This window comes from Mastomys coucha, unplaced genomic scaffold (genome assembly GCF_008632895.1).
Source record: "Mastomys coucha isolate ucsf_1 unplaced genomic scaffold, UCSF_Mcou_1 pScaffold4, whole genome shotgun sequence".
In the NCBI taxonomy this organism is placed as follows: Eukaryota; Metazoa; Chordata; class Mammalia; order Rodentia; family Muridae; genus Mastomys; species Mastomys coucha.
Genome location: NW_022196910.1, coordinates 43322318 through 43336468, shown reverse-complemented (window position 1 = coordinate 43336468; position 14151 = coordinate 43322318). Strand labels below are relative to the sequence as shown.

The window sequence follows — 14151 nt, the reverse complement described above, 5'->3', positions numbered from 1 at the left end:
AAGACAAAGAAACAACAAAAAAAAAAATTTAGCAATATAGGAAGTATTTCTTTCAGTTTAAAATGAAGATCCCATGGCTCTATGGCTTGGCCACATGGATACCTAGGTGATTACATTAGCCTGGCCAACCCTAGATTGCTCAATGTACTGATTTCTCCTCTTTTGCCCAGTCATAAATACACATACTTTACTCCACTGTCTACTTTTGGAAGACATTGCTCTTACCTATTATGCATAGTCACTAACCATGGGAAGCCATCAGCCACATGTGGATACTGAGTAATTGATAAGCAGCTAGTAGGAACTAAGGAACTAAAGTTTTAATTTCATTTAATTTTATATTTTAAATTGGGAGTTACTTTGCTGTTAATGGCCGGTAGTTGCTCTTCTAGACAGTAAGGTCCTGAAGGATGAATTCCAAACTCTGCTTATGGGAGTGCAGCCATCTTCAATTATCTATACCCACAGCCTCATCGCCAGCTACATCCCCATATATACCATCTGATCAAGCTCCAGCATCCCGGGTGCACTCTTGTAGATTTTACACCTTTGCACGCTGCACTGTCTCCTCTGCCTTTAACACATGGTAGTTCCCCACTCCTCTGGGTTCACGGCTGCAAATGCACCTTTTAGAAGTTCTGGTCTAAAAATGAATCATCCACTTCTTGGTCTGGTTTTCCTTGACTTTTATATTAGTAGCTGTCATTTTATGTCCTAAGTGCTTACATTTCTGCCTGTCCTCCATGGGTTGTGACCCTTGCAGGCGGGGATCATATTTGACTTGTTTCTACGTCCTTCACAATTTCCATTTGATGTGTGGTTCACGAGGAGTTTAATTCTAGAATTAGTTTCCATTGTGAATAGTTCAAATGTTACTTTTGATTTTCTAGGTTTTATTTTCTTAGCAAAGGAGACAAGAAAGAGTGTGCTTGTCTTAGTGTCTGCTGATTGCTAGATGTTTGCACATGGGCCTCAGGCCGGTCTAGCTTGAGAATGAGTCCCACTCTCCTCAGGCATAGTGTCTATGGAACGTATGAGTTACAGGGAATTAACTAACTTCTAAGAAGTGGTTCTCCATCAAGCTAAGTTATATTTATGAAGAAATTAGTAATTTATAGTAGTGTTCATGTATTTAAGGTTCAAGTACTTGTTATTTTTAAAGCAAGTTACCACATATGATTATGGAGGGGAGAGCAGTTTTCCAACCAAATCCTTTGTCTTTCCTGTTCCTTCCCAGCCTCCTTCTTCATCTCTTCCTTCCTTCTTCTTTATCTCCTTCCTTCCTTCAATCCTTTGCTTTCATTTTCCTCCTCGACTTTATTGGACATAATCATAGATTTCTTGTACTGTCTATATTTATGAGTCTACCCCATCGCACTAAAATACCCACTGCCATCTTGAGTTCTCTGTTTACCAGACACAATGACACCAGACCAGTATTTTACGTGACATAAAACAGACTTTATCAAAGGTGACTGTATGCTTAGGATTTTCCTTCCAGGCAGAAATACATTTGAGGCTCTAGGGAAAGAGAAATGGTAAGAGGGGGAAAGGTGTATTCTTGTGAGTCCTGGGCAAAGCTAGTGAATGAGAATAGGATGGGGTGGAGGAAAGGCCAGGATTGGTTAAAAAGTCAAGGTATTCATGACCCATCTAGGACTTCACTGCAAAAGAGAGACAACTCCAGGACCACATCGTCTAATATGGTAGCCATTAGCTACCTGAGGCTACTTACATTTAATTAACTAGAGTAAGACAAGATGTTGAGTACAGTCCTAAGTTGCATTAGTGGGACTGTAAGAGATCAGTTGTTACATATTGGCTTTTATATCAGAAATACTGAACATCCCTATTGCTATGGAGAGCTGATCTCAGCAAGGTAGGATAGTGATGATTTGGAAGCTCATGTGAAAGGACCATAAGAAAATAAAAAGAAAAATGGGGCTCTTCATAGTCTACGTTTGAAACAGGATTCTTCTATATATACAGTGTTTACTTATTTAGTGAGATTTATTCTAGATAAATTAATGACAGACTCACCATCGTTTATGTAGGGAAGGAAGACCAATAATCTAATATTGGCTATTAATCTATTAGTTAGTACTCTGCCAGTGAGTTTATACATTGAATGCCTTCAATAGGTGCAAAGCATAGTATTGTTGTCCCCGTTTTTTGCTCCTGGGGGTGGAGGATAAAGAAAGGATAGCAAAAAAGATTAAGTAGCCCATACTCACTTAGATTTTTTTATTGAATAGTTTATTTATACTTCAAATGTTATCCAATTTCCTGGTTTCCCCCTCCCAGAAAACCCCTATCCCATGCTCCCTTCCCTTGCTTCTATGAGGGTGTTCCTCTACCCACCCACCCACTCCCATTTCCCTGCCCTTGATTCCCCTACACTGGGCATCTATGGAGCTTTCCTCTCTCCCATTGATGCCTGACAAGGCCATCTTCTGCTATATATGCATCTGGAGCCATGTGTACTCCTTTATTGATGGCTTACTCCCTGGGAGCTCTGCTGGTGGAGGGGAGGTCTGTTTGGTTGATATTGTTGTTCTTCCTATGGGGTTGCAAACCCCTTCAACTCTTTCAGTCCTTTCTCTAACTCCTCTACTGGGGACCCCACGCTCAGTCCAATGGTTGGCTGTGAGCATCTGCCTCTGTATTTGTAAGGCTCTGCTAGGGCCTCTCAAGAGACAACTATATTGGCTCCTTTCAGCATGCACTTTTTGGCATCCACAACAGTGTCTGGATTTGGTAATTGTATTTGGGATGAATTCCCAGGTAGGACAGTCTCTGGATGGCCTTTCCTTCCGTCTCTGCTCTACACTTTATCTCCATATTTGCTCCTGTGAGTATTCTGTTGTTCTTTTAAAAAGAACTGAAGCACCCACACTTTGGTCTTCCTTCTTCTTGAGCTTCATGTGGTCTGTGAATTATATTTTGGTTATTTGGAGGTTTGGGGCTAATATCCACTTATCAGTGAGTGCATACTGTGTGTGTTCTTTTGCAATTGGGTTACTTCACTCAAGGTGATATTTTCTAGTTCTATCCATTTTCCTAAGAATTTCATGAGTTCATTGTTTTTAATAGCTGATTAGTATTCCATTGTGTAAATGTACCATATTTTTGGTATCCATTCCTCTGCTGAAGGACATCTGGGTTCTTTCCAGCTTCTGGCTGTTATAAATAAGGCTGCTATGAACATAGTGGAGCATGTATCCTTGTTATATGTTGGAGCATCTTCTGGGTATATGCCCAGGAGTGGTATAGCTGGGTCCTCAGGTAGTACTGTGTTCAATTTTCTGAGGAACTGCCAAACTGATTTCCAGAGTGATTATACCAGCTTGCAATCCCACCAGCAATGAAGGAGTGTTCTTCTTTCTCCACAACCTTGCCAGCATCTGCTGCCATCTGAGTTTTTGATTTTAGCCATTCTGACTGGTGTGAGTTGGAATCTCAGGGTTGTTTTGATTTGTACTTCTCTGATGACTTAGGATGTTGAACATTTCTTTAGGTGCTTCTCAGCCATTCCATGTTCCTCAGTTGAAAATTCTCTGTTTAGCTCTGTACCCTATTTTTTTTAATACGGTTATTTGATTCTCTGGAGTTTAACTTCTTGAGTTCTTTGTATATATTGGATATTAGCCCTCTATCAGATATAGGATTGATAAAGGTCTTTTCCTAATCTGTTGGTTTCCTTTTTGTCCTATTGACAGTGTATTTTGCCTTACAGAATCTTTGCCATTTTATGAGGTCCATTTGTCAATTCTTGGTCTTAGAGCATAAGCCATTGGTGTCAGAAAATTTTCCCCTATGCTCACATGCTCAAGGCTCTTCCCCACTTTCACCTCTATAAGTTTCAGTGTATCTGGTTTTATGTGGAGGTCCTTGATCCACTTGAAATTGAGCTTTGTATAAGGAGGTAAGAAGGCTCGATTTGCTTTTATCTACATGCTGACCACCAATTGAACCAGCACCATTTGTTAAAAATGCTGTCTTTTTTCCCACTGGATAGTTTTAGCTCCTTTGTCAAAGATCAAGTGACCATATGTTTGTGGGTTCATTTCTGGGTCTTCAATTCTATTCCATTGATCTTCCTGCCTGTCTCTGTACCAATACCATGCAGTTTTTATCACTATTGCTCTGTAATACAGCTTGAGGTCAAGGATGGTGATTTCCCCAGAAGATTTTTTATTGTTGAAAACAGTTTTTGATATTCCTGATCATTCCAAGACTTTTAACATGAAGGGTTGCTGAATTTTGTCAAATGCTTTTTCAGCATCTGATGAAATCTGATGTGTTTTTTTTTTTGTTTGAGTTCATTTATGTAGTGGATTATGTTGATGGATTTCTGTATACTAAACCATCCCTGCATCCTTTGGATGAAGCCTACTTGATTGTGGTGTATGATTGTTTTGATGTGCTCCTGGATTCGGCTGGCAAGAATTGTATTGAGTAATTTTACATCATGGTCTGAAGTTCTCTTTTTTTGTTTGGTCTTTGTGTGGTTTAGATATAAGCACAATTGTGGCTTAATAGAACAAATTGCACAGTGTTCCTTCTGTTTCTATTTTGTGGAATAGTTTGAAGAGTATTGGTATTAGGTCTTCTTTAAAAGTATGATAGAATTTTCCACTAAACCCATCTGGTCCTGGGCTTTTTTTTTTTTTTTTGGCTGGGAGACTACTGATGACCGCTTCTATTTCTTTAGGGGTTATGGGATTGTTTAGATGGTTTATCTGATCCTATTTTAACTTTGGCACCTGGTATATGTCTAGAAAATTATCCATTTCATCCAAATTTTCCAATTTAGTTGAGTATAAACTTATATAGTAGGATCTGATGATTATTTTGATTTCCATGGTTTCTGTTGTTAGGTCTCCCTTTTCATTTCTGATTTTATTAATTTGGATACTGTCTCTGTAGCCTCTGGTTAGTCTGGCTAAGAGTTTATCTATCTTGTTGATTTTCTCAAAGATCCAGTTCCTGGTTTTGTTGATTCTTTGTGTAGTTCTTTTTGTTTCTATTTGGTTGATTTCAGCACTGCACTTGACTATTTCTTGCTATCTACTCCTCTTGCGTGTATTTGCTTCTTTTTGTTCTAGAGCTTTCAGGTGTGCTGTCAAGCTGCTAGTATAGGCTCTCTCCAATTTCTTTTTGGTAAGAGTTTTCCTCTTACCCCTGCTTTCATTGTGTCCCATAAGTTTTAGTATGATGTGTCTTCATTTTTATTAAATTCTAAAAAGTCTTTAATTTCTTTATTTATTTCTTCCTTGACCAAGTTATCATTGAGTAGAGTGTTGTTCAGCTTCCATGTGTATGTGTGTTTTTGTTGGAATTTAAGTCCAGCCTTAGTCTGTGGTGATCTGATAGGATGCATGGGATTATTTCAATCTTCTTGTATCTGTTGAGGCCTGTTTTATGACCAATTATAAGGTCAGTTTTGGAGAAGGTACCATGAGGTGCTGAGAAGGAGGTATATTCTTTTGCTTTAGGATGAAATGTTCATCCTAAAGATAAATATCTGTTAGATCCATTTGGTTCATAACTTCTACTAGTTTCACTGTGTCTCTGTTTAGTTTCTATTTCCATGATCTCTCTATTTCTGAGAGTGGGGTGTTGAAGTCTTCCACTATTATTATATAGGGTGTGATGTGTGCTTTGAGCTTTAGTAAAGTTTCTTATATGAATGTGGGTGCCCTTGGCATTTGGAGTGTAGATGTTCAGAATTGACTCATGTTGATAGATTTTTTTCTTTCACCAGTATGAAGTGTCCTTCTTTATCACTTTTGATAACTTTTGGTTGAAAGTCAATTTTATTTGACATTAGAATGGCTACTCCAGCTTGTTTCTTGGGACTGTTTGCTTAGAAAATTGTTTTCCAGCCTTTTACTTTGAAGGAGTGTCTGTCTTTGTCACTGAGGTGCATTTTCTGTATGCAGCAAAATACTGGGTCCAGTTTATGTATCCAGTCTGTTAGTCTATGTTTTTTTATTGGGGAACTGCGTCCATTGATGTTTAGAGATATTAAGGAAAAGTTATTGTTACTTCCTGTTATTTTTGTTGTTAGAGGTGGAATCATACTTGTGTGGCTATCTTCTTTTAGGTTTGTTGAAAGATTTCTTTCTTGCTTTTTCTAGTGTAGTTTTCATCCCTGTGTTGGTGTTTTCCATCTATTATTCTTTGTAGGGCTAGATTTGTGGAAATATACTGTGTAAATTTGGTTTTGTCATGGAATATCTTGTTTTCTCTGTCTATGATAATTGAGAGTTTTGCTGGGTATAGTAGTTTGGGCTGGCATTTATGTTCTCTTAGGGTCTGTATGACATCTGCCCATGATCTTCTAGATTTCATAGTCTCTGGTGAGAAGTCTGTTGTAATTCTGATAGGTCTGCCTTTATTTGTTACTTGACCTTTTTCCCTTACTGCTTTTAATATTTTCTTTGTTTAATGTGTTTGGTGTTTTGATTATTACATGAGGGGAGGAATTTCTTTTCTGGTCTAGTCTATTTGGAGTTCTGTAGGCTTCTTGTATGTTCATGGGGATCTCTTTCTTTAGGTTAGGGAAGTTTTCTTCTATAATTTTGTTGAAGATATTTACTGCCCCTTTAAGTTGGGAATCTCCACTCTCTTCTATACCTATTATCCTTAGGTTTGGTCTTCTCAGTGCGTCCTGGATTTCCTGGATGTTTTGGGTTAGAAGCTTTTTTTCTTTTTGCATTTTCTTTGACTGTTGTGTCAATGTTTTCTATGGTATCTTCTGCCCCTGAGATTCTCTCTTCTATCTCTTGTATTCTGTTGGTGATGCTTGCATCTATGACACCTGATCTCTATCCTAGGTTTTCTGATTCTAGGGTTGTCTCCCTTTGTGATTTTTTTTATTGTTTCTATTTCCATTTTTAGATCTTGTGTGGTTTTGTTCATGTTCTTCACCTGTTTGGTTGTGTTTTCCTGTAATTCTTTAAGGGATTTTTGTGTTTCCTCTTTCAGGGATTCTAACTTTTTACTTGTGTTCTCCTGTATTTCTTTAAGGGAGTTATTTATATCCTTGAAGTCCTCTATTGTCATCATGAGAAGTGATTTTAGATCCAAATCTTGCTTTTCCAGTGTGATGGTGTATCCAGAACTTGCTAAGGTGGGAAAATTGGGTTCTGATTGTGCCAAGTAACCTTGGTTTCTGTTGCTTATGTTCTTATGCTTGCCTCCTGCCATTTAATTATCTCTAGTGCTACCTGCCCTCCCTATATCTGAATGGGGCCTGTCCTACCTGTGATCTTGGTTGTGTCAGAACTCCTCAGAGTCTGGCTATCTTTGTGATCCTGTGATTCCAGGATCCTATGATCCTGAGATTCTGAGTGTATCAGAGTTCCTGGGAGTCAAGCTGCCTCTGGGACCCTGAGATCCTGGTGTGACCAAACTCCTGGGATCCTGGGATCCTGAGTATGTTAGAGTACCTGGGATTTGAGCCTCCTCTGGGTGCTGTGGGACTGACTTCGGAGTTCTTGACCAAGGTAAACCAGGGCAGACCGGAAGGAACCCAAGCCACTGGTCAGGTGGGGTTCCTATGTCCTTGAATCCTGCTGGTCCCAGTTACTCTGGGTAGTGTTGGAACAGATGTTATGTCTTACTCACTCCTGATCCTCCAATCCTGGGCTTGCTAGAATGCCTAGGATTTGAGCCTCCTTTGCGTGCTGTGGGACTGGCTGCAGAGTTTACCTAGATCTTTTTTAAGAGTGGGAAATAAAGCCTCTCTAGTATCTTATTTTAGCTACAGAAGTTGTTGCTTTAGTGAGTGGCTCACCTGCTTGTGTATCTACCTTGTAATAAGCATGTCATATAAATCTAACCTATATGGAAAACACTACTGAGAATTCTTACTACACATTACCATTTTAAGTAGGAAATAGTGGCCAGAGTAAACAGGGCTATGTAGTTTTGTGTATATATTACTTTACATTTATATAAATAAGTAAATATATATGGTGCATTACTACACATGTCAGGTGTGTGTCATCTTTCTATGCTGATGCATGCTGGGCCTCCCCTTGTTGCTCCTGTGACTTGGGATGGAGCATTTACCTCTGATATCTGTTTACACTGTAAGACAATTTGACCCAAACTTGACCTTTGCCCCTTAATCTACTACTAAACCCATTCTGAGCTAAACTTTGTTCTCAGAGAAATAGCAACAATTGACTGTTGGTTATCCACATGCCCAGAAAACCACATAGCCTTACCAGTACATACATACATAGACATGCTTCAAAACAAAGACGTTATGGGGTAGCACATTAAAAGCAATCATGATATTTAATGTCCTGATTATTTGCTAATTGTCAGTTTATATAGCACTCCAATTCTATGATGGTTTACAGTCTAAAACAAGCCACCAAAAACAGCTATGTCTGTCATTAAAGTCTTCTCCGATACTCAGAGCCAATGGTGTGGCTTGCCTAAACTATCTATTCTGAGTTACTGTTTGGGAAACAAGGGTGGGAGTTTCTGGGATATGGATACTTTCCACTGAAAACCCATCATTCCCAGCATCAGTTGTCAGCACAGATATCCTGGACCAAGTAGCCCACCCAGTTCTAGAAATGGAAAAGCTGATACAGACTCTATAGCTGTTGTCTGATATCACCTGTTACAGGAAACAGAGAAGGCTGGGCTCTGAAACACACAGAACACACTGAAAACTTGTTGAAACCAGAGGACATATAATCATTGTAGTGGGGACATCAGCCCTCATTACTTAATTCTTGTTTTATTTTAGAGAAAATTTTAGAGGAGAGAGAGAGACAGACAGACAGAGAGAGAGAGATGGACAGAGAGAGACAGAGAGACAAAGAGAGAGCTCCTTCTTAGTCTCTCCTGATTATTATAGTCATAAATAAAATATCTTTTGATAATGAACTATGCCTTAAGGAATAGACTCAACTGTTTTGACTCATTAATAGTACATTACAGTGGGGTGATTTTTGCCAGAAGAGGATCATTGATAGTAATTCTTTAATTATTTGATTTTAATATGTTCCTATTAATATAAATATGCTAATATATTTTGTATCTTATGAGTAAACTAATAAAATTAATATAATTTAAAGAGTCAGTACCTTTTCCTTTTTAAAAATGAACATGTATTAATTATAAAAATATGTTTTATCATGACAAATTTTTATAAAATCCCTCTTGAGAGGCATTTACATTGTTTCTAGTTTTTAGTTATAAGCCATACTACTATTAATATTTTATGTACAGTTTTGGGTGATCCTGTCTCATGTCACTGAGTATAGACTTGGGGTAGTTATTTGGGTCATGTATATTCATAAAGACGTATAATTTATATAATAACTTTTTTTTCCTGTGGTAAGAAGAATTAAGGCTAAGGTCCTGTGATATTAGACAAATCTTCTACTATGAGTTGTGTCCCCAGGTCCCATCAAGGCTTAGCTGTTGGGGAACTGCAAATTAAGCAGATACTCTACAATCTTACTAGTGACATTTAAAGGTTCTGAGACCTCTACATTCTTGTCAACATTTTGTGTCTATCTATATCATAATGATGACCATGGAGGCTATGAAGTGATGTCTCTCTTTGCTTCTGAGCTCTCTAATGGATAATACTGGTCATAATTGCTTGTTGGTCAGCTATATGTCTTCTATGAAGAGTTTCTATTCAAGTAACTTACCCTATTTTTATTGACTTTGTTGTGTATGATTTCAGGGCTGACCACCTGGCAGTGGATAACCATTTGGAGAGCTCTTCCCTGGGCAAGACTATTTTTCCTGTTCTCATGGTTCCTTAGTTGCCTATAGATCTTTGCCTAAGGTTAGGACTTCATGAGATTTGTCTCCTTCCATGTTAGCACATTTATTGGTGTTGTACTAATATTATGCAGACTGAACAGGTCATATTTTAGGAGTACACACACACACACACACAGTCACACACACACACACACACACACACACACACCTAAAGAAAGAAGACATCATGAGCCTGAGAGAGAGCAAGGCAGATACATGGGGGTAGTTGTGGGGAGTAAAGAAAGAGAATAATATAACTATATATTAATTTCAAAAAGTAAAAAATATTAAGTCCTGAAATATTGTATTGTCTTCTTTAATACTGGGCTGTTAGAATACTTTTTAGATTCTATATACATGTTTCTTATCAAATATTTGTTCTGTAACTATTGTCCTGTTCTGTGGGTCATCTCTCATTTTTTTATGATGACATTTGAAACGTGAAACTTTCGTATTTCAGTGACACTCATTCCCTCTGTCTTCTGGTGGTTCAAACTTTCGGTGTCCTCTAAGAAGCTACTGGCTATTTCAGGCTTATGAGAATTTGTGCTTTTGTTTGTGTATTTGTTTGTTTGTTTGTAATTCTCTCTCTCTTTCTTGATTTTATTAGCTCCTATTTACATGCAAGAATCCTATCCATTTTGATTTACTTTTTATATATGGTCCAAGGCAAGGTTCAATTTCTTTATCATTCATGCACAGAATCATTTCACCCTATGATGAGAATTGGTTAACTGTGATATGCAATGGTGTTTTAGAACCATGGATCTTTCTGGAATTGTGAGCAGGACACTGTAACAAACGTAGTATGAAATAGAGTTATTTAGCTTCAGATAACTTTAGTGATGTCTAGTCTTGACATATATTTCAACTCTAAGCTTGGTGTCTATGAAAGTGTTGTGAGGGTTGGGAAGAGGGTGAGGTAGAGGTGAATGGGTGACATTGTTTTACATGGTGCAAATTATCAAATCAAGAAACTTACTTGGCAAAATGGTCTTATAACGATTTTTAGTTCCGTGACGTGGAATATCAATTTCTTTGGGATCCACAAAGTTCATTGGTATTTCCTGGAAAATAAAGGGATTCAAACTGTGTGTTTAATGCTGACACAAAGAACATCTTCACAAGAGGCATTGGCCCAGTGATCTACTAGACTTCAAAGTCATTTATAAAACAAAAAACTAGTGCACTGCCTCACCAGAATCTTAGTAGATAAAATACAACTGGTTAAGCCAATATCTAAGAAACAGCCCTATGTACTTGGAAATATTATTTTATATGTAGTTAGTATACACATACACACACACACACACACACACAAAGAGAGAGAGAGAGGGAGGAAGAGAGAGAGAGAGAGAGACAGAGAGAGAGAGAGAGAGAACATTTAGATAGTAAGCCTCTTGCTGTGGCATCAATTAGAAAAATACTTTTAAAAAATAATATATTCATCTTTGTTCAAAAACTTTAAAATTAAATGAATTAATTATTAATTAATGTGTTTGTTTATTTGTTTTTCAAGGCAGAGTTTCTCTGTATAGCCCTAGTGGTCCCAGAACTTGCTTTGTAGACCAGACTGGCCTTGAACAGCTTTGTACCTCAAATGCATGTACCATAACTGCCCAGCTTTATTTTATTTTATTTTTGATTTCTTCAAAACCTTTTTATAAGATCAGCAAAAGAATTTATTAGTATTAATTGTGATTCTTTTAGACTCCTTAAATCTTCTTCCCAAAGTGAAAAGCGTGGAAAGATTTTGTTGTTGATCCATGTTGAAATGTTTTTTTTAATTGAGGAATTCCTTATAATTGCACTGCTCCATCTGTGGTTACAAATGGAATACTTGGAAGAAATGGATCTACTTTCCCCTCCTTGAACAGAAGATAACATACTTATCTAGTAAGAATATAGATCATGTGGCTCAGATGGTCAGGGTGTAAGAGTTAGGACAGACTAGTCCTGCTGTCACCTGTGAGACCTACCAGGCTCAAGAAATGAGCAAGAATTTCAAAAGGACATAGGCAAGTATTTTAAGATTTTCTTATAAAAATACAGTATTTCTTAAAATAAAGTTCATAAATAGATTGAACAAATCAGAGTGAAATGAAGTAAAATGAATGTGGTGTTATTTGATGATATAGAAAATTAAATCCTTCAGTCTGATAAAATATTCTTCTCATTTCAACTAGCATACATTAACCTTATAAAATAACAATTTACCCTGATTTTTTCTTTTTTAAAGATTTATTTATTTATTTCATGTATGTGAATACACTGTTGCTGTCTTCAGACACACCAGAAGAGAGCATGGGATCCCATTACAGATGGTTGTGAGACACCATGTGATTACTGGTATTTGAACTCAGAACCTCTGGAAGAGCAGTCGGTGCTCTTAACCGCTGAACCATGTCTCCAGCCCTGCCTTGTTGTTTTCATGCATGCGTATAATGTGCTTTTACTACACTTACTACCTCCTATTTTTCTAGTTCCCTTTGTGAAAATTCTCTTTGGCAAAAATAACTAGACAACAATATGAGGAAACTCATTCAGAACATTACTCAAGTTGTCCCCATAGTCCAGCAATCTGAAAATTTGAGAAAAGCCAGATGCTATCATGAATTGAAAACTTGGATACAGAGAACTTAAAAGAAAAAAGCAACTTCATTAATTTTTGTGATTTTAGACATTTAAGGTTATCTCTACACAACTGAAACATTTAAATTTCTTAGTCATTAAAATCAAACAAAATAGAATTGTTGAGCATTCAAGAATATTTTGAAGCAAGATCTCAAGTAGCTCTGGCTTTCATCAGACTGACTATGGAGTTAAGGATGACCCTGAACTTTTAATCTGCCTTCCTTTACTTTGAGTGGTGTGCACCACCATTTCGGTTTCTATCGTGCCGGGAATCAAACTCCGGGTTCATGTATGCTAAGCAAGCACTCTGCCCATTAACCTAACTCCCAATACACATGTTCATCTTTGATAATTCAAACAAGTCTGTCTACTTTGATAAAGCCATAGGGAAGGTGACATTTTTAATCCTGCTCTCCCATTCTCTTTCATTTCCCCTGTTCTTGGCCACACGCTGACCATCTGTAGGGACCCTACACTGTTACTCTCTGTGTTGGTCTCATCTTTCCTTTCAGGGATACAGGCTATGCCAAGGGCAAATTTCATAAACAGAGACATATTGACAGTCCCAGAACAGGCTGTAGATCGTAGGCAGTGTGACATTAACTAGCTCTCATTTCTAGGTTTAATTTGCTTACCATATAAAAATGTGGCACACTATGGCATCTCATTTTACAAACTCCATGTCTGTATCTTGCCTCAGAAGGCTGATGATAGTTGGTGTCTCTATCATGGAGTTTAACACACTACTAGATCATTCTCCACTAGTCTGGTGCCAAATATCTGAACTGACCACAGAACCATCTATTTATTATACTTGATCAATATAGCTCAAACTGTGTAACTCTGATGTAAAGTCATCCAAAAAGAGAGCATTGCCCTCAGGCAATACCTAGAACTTCAACTCCAACTTCATTCTCTGTGTGTAGTATCTTACCATGCAATATTGATTACATGCAAAGTGATGCAATATTGATTTTTCTAAAATAACTTTATACAGCATTCATTATTAGTTTTAGCCCACATTTGGTCTTTGTTGAATTCTGTTGCCCAAATTAAAAACTAATCCATCTCCCCCCCCCCCAACAAAAAGGGAATAAAAAAAGAAAGAAAGAAAAACCAGCCTGAGCACTGTTTGTAACTTCTCTGTTCCTTTGGATGCCTCACTCAATGAAACCAATGTTTTGTTTAGTGTTACAAATTGTCTCAATTTCTCAGAGTATTTTAGTGTTGACACCTTCTGGGTTCTGGTTTCCACGGAATTGCCTCTTGAGCCTCCAATCAGCTCCCCTCAGTGCTTTCTCTTCTGCAGACACAGTAGCTTTTCTAATGTAAGCTTAAACCCCACTCCTAAACATGTATTAAAATCTGTGGGTTTACCATTTTTTCTTTGTTTTTTGTTTCTGAGGCTTAACTTTTGCTACTTTTCCAGTAAACCAGAACAATTCAATTCCCCACAATCATAGAAAGGCTGACTTCTAATCTCGAAGTGTCTCTTTCTCTCTGCTTCAGTCCCCTATGGCACTGTACACTGCTGGCTCTTACATGCTCCAAAGTCAGTTAAGAATTGCATTGTAGCCTCAACAGTCAATCAATAGGTAAAACAGGAGGTGTATCTAAACCTATGGCACTTTACCTTTTGTACCACAACTGTTTGCTCACTGTCATCTGCTTGAGATAGCGCCATTTCCATATATATATATATATATA

The 14151-nt window shown here is 37.6% G+C and overlaps 1 protein-coding gene across 1 annotated transcript in view; it reads right to left on the bottom strand.

Annotated features, from left to right (window-relative positions):
- Nucleotides 1-14151, bottom strand: part of Ptprr (protein tyrosine phosphatase receptor type R) — a 263483-nt gene that overhangs the window by 41267 nt on the left and 208065 nt on the right. The window contains exon 8 of the mRNA XM_031349554.1: nt 10793-10877. Within this exon, the coding sequence (XP_031205414.1) occupies nt 10793-10877 (85 nt within the window). The remainder of the gene's footprint in view (nt 1-10792; nt 10878-14151) is intronic.